The sequence below is a fragment of the Fukomys damarensis genome, unplaced genomic scaffold (genome assembly GCF_012274545.1).
Source record: "Fukomys damarensis isolate Sample0158 unplaced genomic scaffold, DMR_v1.0_HiC HiC_scaffold_38, whole genome shotgun sequence".
Lineage (NCBI taxonomy): Eukaryota > Metazoa > Chordata > Mammalia > Rodentia > Bathyergidae > Fukomys > Fukomys damarensis.
The window spans coordinates 75,201,485-75,214,058 of NW_022900950.1; the positions used below are offsets into that span (position 1 = coordinate 75,201,485).

General features: G+C 43.3%; 1 protein-coding gene across 1 annotated transcript; it reads right to left on the reverse strand.

The window, feature by feature from the left end:
* Nucleotides 1-4,655: 4,655 nt before the first annotated feature.
* Sfrp2 (secreted frizzled related protein 2) lies at nt 4,656-12,573 on the reverse strand (the record flags this gene model as incomplete). The annotated part of the gene is made up of 3 exons (XM_010628005.2): nt 4,656-5,812; nt 9,803-9,883; nt 12,099-12,573. Coding segments are annotated over 3 exons (861 nt in total), but the record flags the coding sequence as incomplete, so codon positions are not given.
* Between the last annotated feature and the right edge of the window lies 1 nt (nt 12,574).

Here is a 12,574-nt window from a genome sequence, read left to right on the forward strand (position 1 = left end):
GGTGTTTTGGTTCACAGTTTGTAGAGGTTCCAGTTCATAGTTGACTGGCTCCAACGCAGGGTGGCACGGCAGAGGGGAAACAGTTTGTTGTGGGCAGAAGGCAGCAAAGCAAGTGAGGGGCCTTAGCAGCCTTTTTCTGCCTCTTTTATACTCTGTAGGCCACTGGGAATAAGGTGATACCGAACCAGTCTGGGTACTGGTTTAGTAATCACACACCCTTGATCCCAGCACCACACACTCTGGATCCAGTTACCTCTGAAAAAGCCCCCCTATGACTGTGTGAGGCTTTTGGGGGGACAGCTAAACACAGCCGTAACAGATATAATGTTTTATAGTATATTATTTTGGAATACTACAGTCACATGCCACATAAAATGATGTTTTGGTCAACAATAGGCTGCATATATGTTTGTGGTCCTGTAAGATTTTTGTTACCTGCTGACATCACAGTTGTCTTAGCTTTCTTATTCTGTGGGTTTTTTTTTTTTTTTCATGTCTTGGTAAAACTGTGGAGTACAGATATTTTAAATTTATCTATGTTCTGTTTGCTAAGGCAATCTTGATGTGATATCTAGAAAACCATTGCCTAATCTAAGTCATGAAGATTTATTCCCATCTTCCTACATTTTTTCTAAGAGGTATGAAGTTTTAGTTCTTAGATTTAGATTTTTTTTTGGTACTGGAAATCTAACTCAGGTCCTTGCACTTTTATTAGAACTTTATAATTCATTTGCTAGTTTCTTCAGAAAAAAAGTTGAACTGTTGACAGAAATTATACTGAACCTGTAGAAAATTCTGGAATATGGCCATATTTATAATAAGTCAGTTCATGAACAGGGGGTGCACTTCCATTTTATTTAGTTCATCTTTAATTTTTCTTAATGAAGTTTTATAGTTTTCAGTGTGCAAATCGTGTACTTCATTTGCTACATTTGTTCCTAAGTGTTTTATGTTTTTTAATGTTATGGTAAATGGAATTATTTCTTGGTTTCAATTTTGGATTTTTTTGTTGCTGTAGAAATACAATTAATTTTTTATATTGATCCTGTATTCTTTGAACTGTTTGTGCTATGATTAGTTTATTGTAATAGTTCTTTTAAAAGTGGATTCCTTAAGTTTTTCTATAGGAACAGTCATATGAACTGCCAATAGAAGTAGTTGTTTTACTTCTTCCTTTCCAAGCTGACTCTTCTTTTCCTCTCTTCTGTTCTCGTATTCTCCCTTCCTTTACTCTCCTGTTTCTCTGTCTCAGTCCCTTTCTTTCTTTCTCTTTCTCTCCCTTTCTTTTGTTTTCTTTCTTTCTTTCCTTCCTTCTTCCTGCCTTCCTTTTCTCTTTTTTTCCTTACAACTAAGAGTACTTTGTTGAATAATAGTGGTAAGAGAGGACACATCTGTTTTTCTCCTGAGCTTAAATATAAAGGCATCACCATTCACAATGCAATGGAAAACTAATACAGTGAACTTGTTTTTACCCTTAAGAATAAATGGATCCCAGGAAAATCTTGTTCAGGAGGATTTGGAGGAATTTGGGTTCCAGTTACTTTTGACTGTTCCTGGTGTATGTGTCACATACACCACGAACGAGCTTCTTAAGTGAAGCCATCTGTGTTGGTCATCGTTAGAACAGTAGCACCTAAGACAGAGTCTAGCATAGAGTAGGGATTTGGGGTAAGATTGTTGAGTGACTGAATTGACTCTCAGTGCTCTTAAGTGATGCAGATTGGGAGCTGAATGCTGCTTAGCAAAGCCTACTGAGGAGAGGGCAGCACGGAGCAGAGCCTGGGTCCTCTTTGGGAGGTGGAAAGATCTCTGGTATTAGTGGGGAGAAGGTGGTATTTGTGGCTCCATTTCTTCCTCTTACCAGGCCTCGATTGGCCTTTGCACCTTGAGCAACCCATCCTGTCTAAGAAGCTGAAATGCTTGAGGAGCTGGTGGTGGTGGTGTTTCCCGGTACTGTTTCCTGCTGTGGGATCTTCCAGCACAGAGACAAACTCTAAAATTATACTTTTGATTGCTTTTCAGTACAGAAGATGGGAAGGAGCAGTGACGAGGATGTTCTGAGCTTAGGCATAGCTTGCTGAGTGGTGACTCTTATTGTTGGGTGAGTAGACTCAGGCTTGCAAGACCTGAGTTCCCTACATCTCTGGGTTTCAAAGTTATGCCAAAGGTGCTTGCTACTTTTATTGCAGTTTCTAGTCCATTAAGTGGTTTTGTAATAGATTATTTTATTATAGTTTATTCTGTATCATATAGTTTTAGGTTTTCTGCTAGAGATACATTTGTGTTTTGGTACACATGAGATCACATTGCACAGGCTGACTGGGACCCAGTGACTGAAGCTGAGTTGTGATTCTTTGCTCTCTTAATTATTAATGGCAGAAATGAACACTTGTTTAATGAAAATGAATGCTTGTTTACTTCTTTGTAGTTGAGAATTTTTGAGTTCTTATGCTATATTTATTTGTAGTGCTAGAACATAATCTTCAGCATGCTAGTTGCACAACACTTTTCTTGATTAGTCAATATATAAAACTGATGACAAGTAATTTCTAAGGCTCAGTCTGGTGCAAATAGTTGAGAATTTTGTGCTTGTAAGCCCCTTTGCCTTGATCCTAATCTCAGCTGGAGCCAAACATTCAATTTTCAACTCAAGTTAACTGCTTTCTCCTCTCTGCCATCTGTGGGCCATATACCCATCTTCCTGTTCTTACTTAATGCAGTGTTGGGATTATTTGTTTACATGTCTTTCTCCTTTATTGGATTATGAGGTCCTTTTGGAGGGATCCATCCCTGTATCTGAGCTTGGTACAATTCCTCACTTAGAACAAAGTTGAAAGAGGGCAGGATCACTGTGCCCATCACCTAAGACAACACCTGGCTGTGGATAGGCAGTCAGTGTTTATTACCTGAATATGCCATTGTTGGTTACTGGTACTGAGTGAAGATCTGCTGAGTTGATAGGCACAAAAAATTTCATTGTCCCATCATCCAAATGCAGTGTCTGCATGCGCATGTGTGTCCAACCTGTGGCTGGTGGGACAGCTTGTGTTATAATAAACACATGCACATATCAGTGGGAGTTTTGTTAGTTACATATGCTGAATATATTATATATTATATGTGACTCAAGACAACTCCTCTTCACTCAGCAGAGCCCAGGCCAACAAGGTGTCTGACTCACAAACCTCAAGTTGGATAGGACTGGCAATGCCCCACCCCACGCTGTCAAGTCAAGAGCACCGAAAGCCTGATAGGGTAGTAAATCAGAGTTGAAAAGTAAAAAAATCCAACCAAATTAATATTTGATGTGAGAACAGGGCATAAATAATGGAAGGTATTTTTTATATAAAATTGATTCTATTTAATTGTGCCATTTTTTCTCTATCCTGATTTTTGCAAGTGGACAGCGCCTGTATCCTTTATGCAGTTAAGGAATGCTACTTGAGAGGCCAGGGATTTATCTCAGTGGTTCCCCTGCCTGCCTCACAAGTGGAAGGACTTGAATTGGATCCCTGGGGAGTGGCGGGGGGGAGGAGAAATGCTACTCGAAAACGTCTTATAATTTTTTATTGTAGAGCTATTAATTTCTAAGCTATTTACTAAGAGGAAGGAGGTAAAATATGCTGATGCATCTTTTAAAATTTTCTGTTTAGGCAGATCCTCTATTTGGGTCACTTTAAGTTTATTAAAGTGTAGTTAATCATTTTGGGGAACTCAGGAATCCAGGGTCCTTATTACCAACTTTCATCTTCTAATAATTGTTGAGCATTTATATTTTCATGTGCTTACAAAAGAAGTCTGATCACTGAAAAAGTAATTAAGAATACAATCATGATTATCTCAAGAATGAATGAGCCATATTTGTTTGAACCATCATGGAAAACAATGCAATAAATCAAACCCAAATCAACCTGCTCTGCCCCAAGCCTGCCGCACTGCCTGCACCCTTGTCAGAGACAGGAATAAAAGGTGGAGATGGGGCAGGAAAGCACACAGAGAGAGGTACATGGGGTGGTGGGGAGGCACTGGTGGGAAGGGGGCCATGTGTGGTATCAACTTGCTCTCTGGAGCTGAAGTTTTTGCATCCCATTATATATGCTCGTAACTTTTGGCCTGATTGGAGAGGTAGCATTCAGACAGGTTGTTTTTTCCAAATTGTTTCTTTCCATTACTTTTGGTTCACTGTATGTATTTTCCCCTTCTGATATCTAATCCTTGATAGACTACATTCTTTTGCTTTTCCTCTCCTTTTTCTCCGTCCTCCTCAGGGTCCTGAGTCCCCCATTCCAAATGTTTAAAGTGGGTGTTGACTTGGGTCCATGGCACCCGCCTCCCCTCAATCTGCCTTGCAGATTCCCCGTGGGGGAATCTTGCAGAGTTTGTGTGGAATCAGATGAAAAGCAGAATCAGGTGACAGTGCAGAGGGAAATGGAGAGGACCACTAAAACTGGGCAGTTTGCGCAATGTGAGAAATAAATGCCTTCTGCAGGGTCAGTGGTACTGAAATCTGCGACTTGTGAGGTGGGAATGTAGGGGGAGAAACTGCCTGAGTCACTTGAGAAGCAGATAACTTTCAGGGACCAGAGGACTGGACCTTCTGAGACACAATGACCACTCCTATCCAGCAGCCTCCCAGCTCCTTATAGGAAGAAAAGACGCAAGACCATGGGTGAGCCAGGATGTTGTTTATATACAAGAATATAATGTTTATCTGAAATATTTACAGTGTTGGTTAAAGCAGTATTTTTACAACTTTTCAGGTAAACTACTATGTATATTACAGGTAAGCTACAATGGCTTCATTTGCAAAATATTGAGTAAAAAGATGCTTTAAACAAGCCTTAAAGTACTCAAGTCAATTACAAAGTTTATGTACTTGGCCCTTTATTTGAAGACATCATGCTATGAGTGGCTAATGTGCTTTTATAAATGGAAGTATTGCAGCTCAAATGTGACACATGCAACAGTGTGAGTTCCTAGTGAGGGTGTAAAATGGTAAGTGAATGCTTAGTGAGTCTCAGGCTGGAGCTGAGGAAGATGTTGGGATAACAGCCCGCTTTATCCCAACAAAGTGTGCAATCCATGGATTCGAGCCCCAGGGAAAAAGGAAGCATCTTGCATGTTACAGCCACCTCAGTGCGTTGTAAAAATCAGCTGATTCTAACCCAACAGTGAGTTAAAAGAGAAAAATCAGACCCAAGTCAGTCACATCTATTCAAAATTAGCCTTCACATGAGCCATTTTAAATACTCATAAAAACATTCATGACTTTATTAGTTTGGGTTTTCCCTTTATATATACGGAGACAGAAATCCATTCCTGAGGCCTCTGAGGGCCTTGCAACTCAGGAAATACTGGGATGGAAAAGTGCAAAAGGCTGGCAAAGCGGCTCTGGGCTGCAGAAGGAGCAGCCCTGGCTGTGCTCGAGAAGCCGGAAATGATGTTCTGGGCAGAAGTAATCCACCTGAAATGGCCAAGGGAGCTCTGGAGTCTCTGGGACCCCAGAACTAGCACTGCAGCTTGCGGATGCTGCGGGAGATGCGCTTGAACTCTCTCTGCCCCTTCTGCCACCGCTTCACTGAAGTGATCACCAGCTCCCCACCCTGCTTCTGTCCCATGACCAGATAGGGCGCATTGATGTCATTCATCTCCTCGCAGGTGCACTGCAAGCTGTCTTTGAGCCACAGCACCGATTTCTTCAGGTCCCTTTCAGACACACCGTTCAGCTTGTAAATGGTCTTGCTCTTGGTCTCCAGGATGATTTTGGTGTCCCTGTTGATGTAGGTTATCTCCTTCACTTTTATTTTCAGCGCTATGAAGAAAAGAGAGATAGAAAGAACGACAAATTACCACGAGGGAATACAGTATGGACCTGGAGCTTTCCTCTGCCGCTCTGCTGCATATTCTTGTGCCTCAGCCTGAGGGAGGGAAAACCAGCTTCCTAGAGCGAATGAGACTTGGGACAGGGCTGGGAGCTGGGGGCAGCAGGAGGGCCCGTTTCTAAAGCCTCCAAGAATCTGTCAGGCGCTGTTTCAGATCAGCCATCCTTTTCAAACTTCCTCTTTGCAGGGCTTGATTAACTTTTCTTCTCCTTTCCTGGCCCTTGGGTTTGTGAGTGGGTCGCACGTGGTTCCTGCTCTCCCAGACAAATGACTTCCCCTACTGGAAACTTCAGCATGAGAAGCTATGCCTGACTCTTGGGTGAAACACAATCCTCCTGTAGCTGTACATTTTAAACTCAGTTTATGATATTGGTGAGGTTTTTGGACAAACCTGTAAGGAAATTGTATCACACAATCGTTTTCTAAAGAACAGATTTCAGGGAAGGAGAACTGATCGCAGCTGCATTTGATTTGGTAAAGTAACTAGGAGAAAAAAAAAAATATGCGAGATCCTTTTAAGAGCACAACATGTTTAGCCATAAAAGTGTTTTTCTGAAGACCTCAGCCTCACATGGTCTCATTTGCCTGTCCAAAGACAAGGCTTTAACAGATCATATATGTACGGTTTCCAAAATGTATATGTGGACTCATTAGGATGTTAAGGGTAAAAGTGGCTTACTGTAAAGGACACTCTGTATGATAATGAACTAACACAAAAGTCTTGCTTTGGGTAAGAAAACCTCACAAACATACATGTTGGAATAAATTTCAAGACTTTAGGAAGACAAGAAATAGAATTTTAAGGCTGGAAAGTTATCCTACTAAAATCTTTTGTCAGTTCATAATCTGAAGTCCCCAGAGAAGTTCAGTGACTTTCATCAGGAACCCAGTTAGATTTGTGTCATAGCCTAGTTTAGTACCCAGCCTCCAGGCCCAAGTCCCCCTCAACGTCAAATTTCTCCAATGTCCTCAGACCCTGGGCGCTGCTGCTATTCTGTATTGGTGGTGTGCAAGGGTGACTTCCTGACTCTGATGGGGTTTAATGCATTGTTTAAACCAGTAATTGAAGAGTTTTGTGCACGTGCTTGAAACTCTTTGAGGTCTCCTTTTTCTTTTTTGAAACATCAGACAGGATATTGGACTAAGTGCAGCTTTGTGGCCAACTGCAAACTAACAGAAGTGTAACAGGCTTTGTTTGACCTGATCTTCATTAGAACCAGGGTACCGAGCTCTCAGGTTTATGAGACTTCAGTTATAGAATAAGCCACATGTTTCTGTGACCTCTGCACAGGGAAAGACCCCAGCATGGTGGGAGAACTGTACCTGTTACACATTGCCAGATTCTGTACTGATTGTATATTACCAGATTTTATTCCATCAAAGGGAACATTCTTGAGCTGGAACATGAGATGAATAAACATTTTTTACCAAGAGATTTATCACTCATTTTTCTCTAGCTCTAAAATAACCAACTTGGCAAGTGGATAATGGAATAATGGGAAAACATTAAAGATTTCCTTCTTGGATTTTCTGTTTAGACCAAAAACAGGGAACCAAAGTGCCAGAGTAACTCAGCTGCCCTAGGAGATGTACCTGGGTATCCAGGATATGGTTGGAGGCAGAGGTGATCATACTACCTGATATACAGTATGCAGGGGAAGGCTGTTACAGGCCATCCTCTATTTCTAAGTGCCCACTTTATTGAAGTAAGGTGGTGTACATTCCCCTTGTATTCCAGGTGCAATGGAGAAGAGCTGGTGCCTTCCTGGCTGACTCATGTTAAATAAGTCACAGAGCTATCAGGCATGGGGGTGCACGCTTGTTATCCTGACACTCTGGGAGGCTGAGACAAGATCCCAACTTTAAGGCCAGCCTGGGGAATTTTACAAGACCGTGCCTCAAAATCAGAGTAAAACGGGCAGAGTGTGTAGCTTCTGTGCAGAAGCCTTGGGTTCAACCTCCAGTGCTACAAAAAGGCAAACAAACCCCCCAAACCAAACAGAAAACCAGCCTAGATCTGTGCTTGTTCCTGCTACCCACCATGCAGAATATCCATACACAGAGTACAGTGTATGATGCACTTACTGAAATTCACTCCCTCTTTATCAGACAAAAGGAGAGCAGGAAAACAAGGCAAAGCTTGTGTTATCCACATGTATGATACCGTGAGTGTGATGACTTCTACACTCACCCCTCTTTTTTCCTGCTCAGACCTCGATGGGGCCTCTTTCAAAGGGGGGCCTTCTGTAAAGAAAGCTGCAAGTAATATGTATGCGTATGTCCCCGAAATTCAGCTGTTCTGGAGTTTGTAGCAACCAACATTTTAAGGAACTCAGGAGAAAGACATTGTAAGTTTTACTAAAATGGCATGTTTCTACCTTGTCCTTAACCATGTCTGAAGCTTGGAAGCTAAGAACTGTTTTGGTAAGGCTCTGGTGATTTGGGATTATCTGCTAACATGCTTGGGCCACCAGGCTCTGAGACTTGTATGTTTGAATAAAGATGTAACAAACCCTATCAGCCATATCTTCCAAACCCTATCAGCCATATCTTCCCAAGGGAAGGGTCAGCGAGCAGTTTCCACTACCTTCTTTCTTCCCCCTTGTCACCAGTTTGAAACCTTTCCTCTTGCTGGGGCTCTGATTTTTCTGTAAGCAGCCTTGGTTAAAGCCAGGGCACTTGTGGGAAGAGACCCGGACCTAAGAGCTGTGACTGCATTATTCTGAGTTCCGGACAGACTTGGCTGGGATTTCAGGGATAGCAAGATAAGGAGAGTGGAAGTTGTCAACAAGGGAGCAGGAATGATTTCCCTCAGGCTCCAGATTTGTTTAATTTGTAGAAGTGTTAATATGGACCAGTTAGGGTCCATCACTGAGGGGTGAATCAGGGACCATATCTGTATACCAGTGACTTCAGACTTCTGCCTGAGCAAAATACCTGGACAAGGCAGCATATTTGGGAGTCTGGGTGAAGTTCTTAGCTACTCCTAACCTTCACCTTAGCACTGATCCTTGTGTAGCTGGATTTCTTCCCTCACCTGGGGCTGAAATCTGAGGGCTGAAGATGAGGTGCAGGTGGGGTTTCAGTCTCCTGCTCTCTCCTCTCACAACCCTTAGAAGGGTGTTCCACTTTATGGAATTTGGGTAACACAGGTCACACATTTTTTATTATTCCCAGGTACTATGTCATCATGGTGAATTTTGGTAAAGTAAAAATTTAAGCTCTTTTCTTTCTTTTCCTATTTGCAAACATAGTGCATCTGCATCTAGACTTACTCCTAAGAACTTACACATACAAACCTTTAAAAAGGATTTTAGGATGCTGATTTGAGATTGTGCCAAAGCCACATAAGGTGTCTCCTCAAGAAACCATTCTTTTTATATTTGAGGAGCCCCTCTCCCACAAATTATTAGCTAGAGCTTTGGATGTATTCACTGGTCATAAAACACAGGGGAGCAAATCATTATAGGTTATAAAGAAAGTCATATTTTTATTTTCTGCCAGGGTAAGTTTCTATCTGTGGCCAGTTGTGCCTGCAATCCATTTTGCTGGGGTGAATCCTTGCAGTCCTGTCCTGGTACACATGCTAAGTGACTGAAAGAGTTTTGCTCAGGATAAGGCATGTTGGCATGAAAAAGCCACAGTGACATTTCAAATGCAGAACATTGACGATTTGATTAATTCTCATTGTTTACTGTTTACAGGAACTGTGGATTTCACCTAAAAAGATACAACTGAGTACATAATAGTGACATAAGGGAAACCAGGATGTAGCCAATTAGATGACTTCAGGGAACTGTGAGCTGTGATTTTTATCTCTCTCGGCCTTTACCTAGCAACATCTTAAGGATTTGTATCTTTAAATTTTACTGGTAAACAGAAGTCTTAAATGTGAAATCTGTTGTTGGTCTATTACTTACCAAAATCATTTTTACAAAGGGTTTCCATTATGTCGTTGTCATCATCGTTTTTATTTTTGCAGGCTTCACATACCTTTGGAGCTAGAGATGTGAAAGACAGCCATTAGTAAGTTAGCTTACAAAGGAACAGCAGGTGGCATTTGTAAACAACTCAAAGGGGCTCACCCAGGCAAGAGTAGCAATTGTCCTGTGACCCCTGCTTCTGCCTTCTCTGTAAAAGGAGGATCACTCCCTGCTCAGAAAGGCCTTTTTGCTTTATGGTTGTGCAAAATGAAAATTTCCATATGATGTGTTCAATAAATGATGATTCCCAAACCAAGAGGAAGCTGTGGACAGAGCACGCAGGAGCATGTTGCTAGTTTACTGGGACAGGTTACAGCTTTTCAGTCATCCTCCCCATCCCTGGGACCAATTCCGTCTGCAAAGATTACTCCCAAAATCTTAAGAAGAAAGCACCAATAGATCCCAAGGCCTTTGAGGGATTTGGAGAAACTCATAACCATAAAATACAGCCAGCAGGTGGTCCTTGTTAGCTGCAGGACCCCAGGGTGGCTGCTCTCCTTAGCAGAGCTGCATGCCACAGGGGAGTCACGCCATGACATCTTCAGACCTGTACTGGAAGAGGTGGCTGGTGTTGGGTTAGGACAACACACAGGCTGCTTCCTTCTTGGAAACACACCTCGCTGAGCTGATTGGGCCTGCTGCTCTGACTGGCTGGCTTGTCCTGCACTTTCTGCCAAGTTGGTGCTTGTGTTAGGCAGAATTTATCGTACTACTTACCAGCATTTTGGTACAGGTTCTTCTTGCCCCCTTTGCCAATTGCAGATGTGCAAAACAGACGAAAACAAAACCAAACCTCAGACAAAACCCTGTCCCCAAAGCTCCAAGATGTCTAGGGGAGCTGACCAAACCCAGGGGTTTTGTGTGCTTCCCAAAAAGCTCACCAGAGCTACTTCTAAGAGTCTGATTTCTTATGGTGTGGGGAGCAAATTCATTTATAAATGTGCTAATGCTATCTTTAAATTTGGATGAAATTAGATTTTCCTTATATGAAATTGAATTTTCACAGAAAAATTTTTGTGTGACTATCAGAATTATCAAGCTAGTCAAATCACAAAAGACCAAAGTATGAAGAATATAAACTTTTGAAGAAAGAAAATGACTTTTTGGAAAACACGTATAAAGTGTCTAAGTGTATATAAAGTTGGTGCTGACTACGGAAAGAAACAAAGACAAGCATCTCATCCATAGCTGCCTTAACTGCCCTCACCCACCCCAACGAACAAACTTTCATTCCTGTTAGGAGCTCCCAGGATGTATGTAAACTGTTACTAACCTGTGTCGGTTAGTCTGTGGTATATGTTGGACAAATGTTTGAAAATTTCCAAACATTTGCAATAAATTAGAAATCTAACCAATAAGATGATTGCAAACTCACAGTCCCTGCCAGGAAAGATTGCTGAACAAATTCGCATTTTCTTGAACTAATGATGTCTGTAGGAAAGCAATTAGAGGCTGTAAGGGGGCTGCTGCTGAAGTCTGGAGGGGGTTAGGAAGCCCCTTTGAATCCCGGGGGGCCTAAATCAGCCCAGACACATTGTATACGTTTTCCTTTCAGGAAGAATATCAGGAGCCTATGAGGGTTTCATTGCTTTGAACCCCCACCCCCCAGGAACTCCCCTGTGTTTTCTAAAAACTTGGGAAACTCTTTTGCATGATTTTCTCCGGCTAATTAAAACGGCTCCTAAGATAAAAGCTGATAGTGATAGATGATTTCTGGAGATTCCTTTCATGCGCTTTTCCTCAAACACCTGGGCAATTACAACCCATGTTCAATTCCTCATAGTCCAAAGCAGTACTGGTTTACATCCCCACCTTACATTAGCTAGGACAGAGGCCATCCGTTTACACACCTTGGCCATCCTGCCTGTCCGGGGACACCTCCACACCCTAGCAAGTTGCCCGAGGGTCAGAAGGAGCTACAGGGGCCGAGTGAGGAGCCCTGGCCAGGGTCCTCAGCAATTTCACTACACAAGAGCACTTGGAGGGTCTCCGGCCAGCGTCTTTAACGAGAGTGTGCCCTGATAAAGAGGAGCTATCAGTTTTTCCTTCTCTTTTGCTGTTTAACCGTCCCTAAGTGTAACTGGGGGTGAAGGGGAATAGAAGGGCCAGGGAATCTCGGATTTGATAGTGGTTGTGGCATCAGCCTGGGAGGCCCCGGCCAGAGGAGCCAGGCGGCGGGGTCCCCTTGGGCCGCCTCAGCAGGCTAGGAGAAGGAACCAGGAGGGAGGCTCACCTTCTTCCGTGGCCGGCAGGAGGTGGTCGCTGCTAGCGAGGGGGATACAGAGGTCATTGTCCTGGGGGAAACGATCGCACTCGAGCATGTCGGGCCAGGGGAAGCCGAAGGCGGACATGACCGGGGCGCAGCGGTCCTTCACTTGTACGCAGAGCGAGTGGCAGGGCTGGATGGTCTCGTCCAGGTCATCGAGGCAGACGGGGGCGAAGAGCGAGCACAGGAACTTCTTGGTGTCCGGGTGGCACTGCTTCATCACGAGCGGAATCCACGCGCCCGCCTGCTCCAGCACCTCCTTCATGGTCTCGTGGCCCAGCAGGTTGGGCAAGCGCATGTTCTGGTACTCGATGCCGTGGCACAGCTGCAGGTTAGCTGGGATGGGCTTGCAGTTGCTGCGCTTGTACGAGAAATCGGGCTGGCCGAAGAGAAAGAGCCCGCGCGCCGAGCCCAGGCAGCCGTGCAGGGCGAGCAGGAGCAGC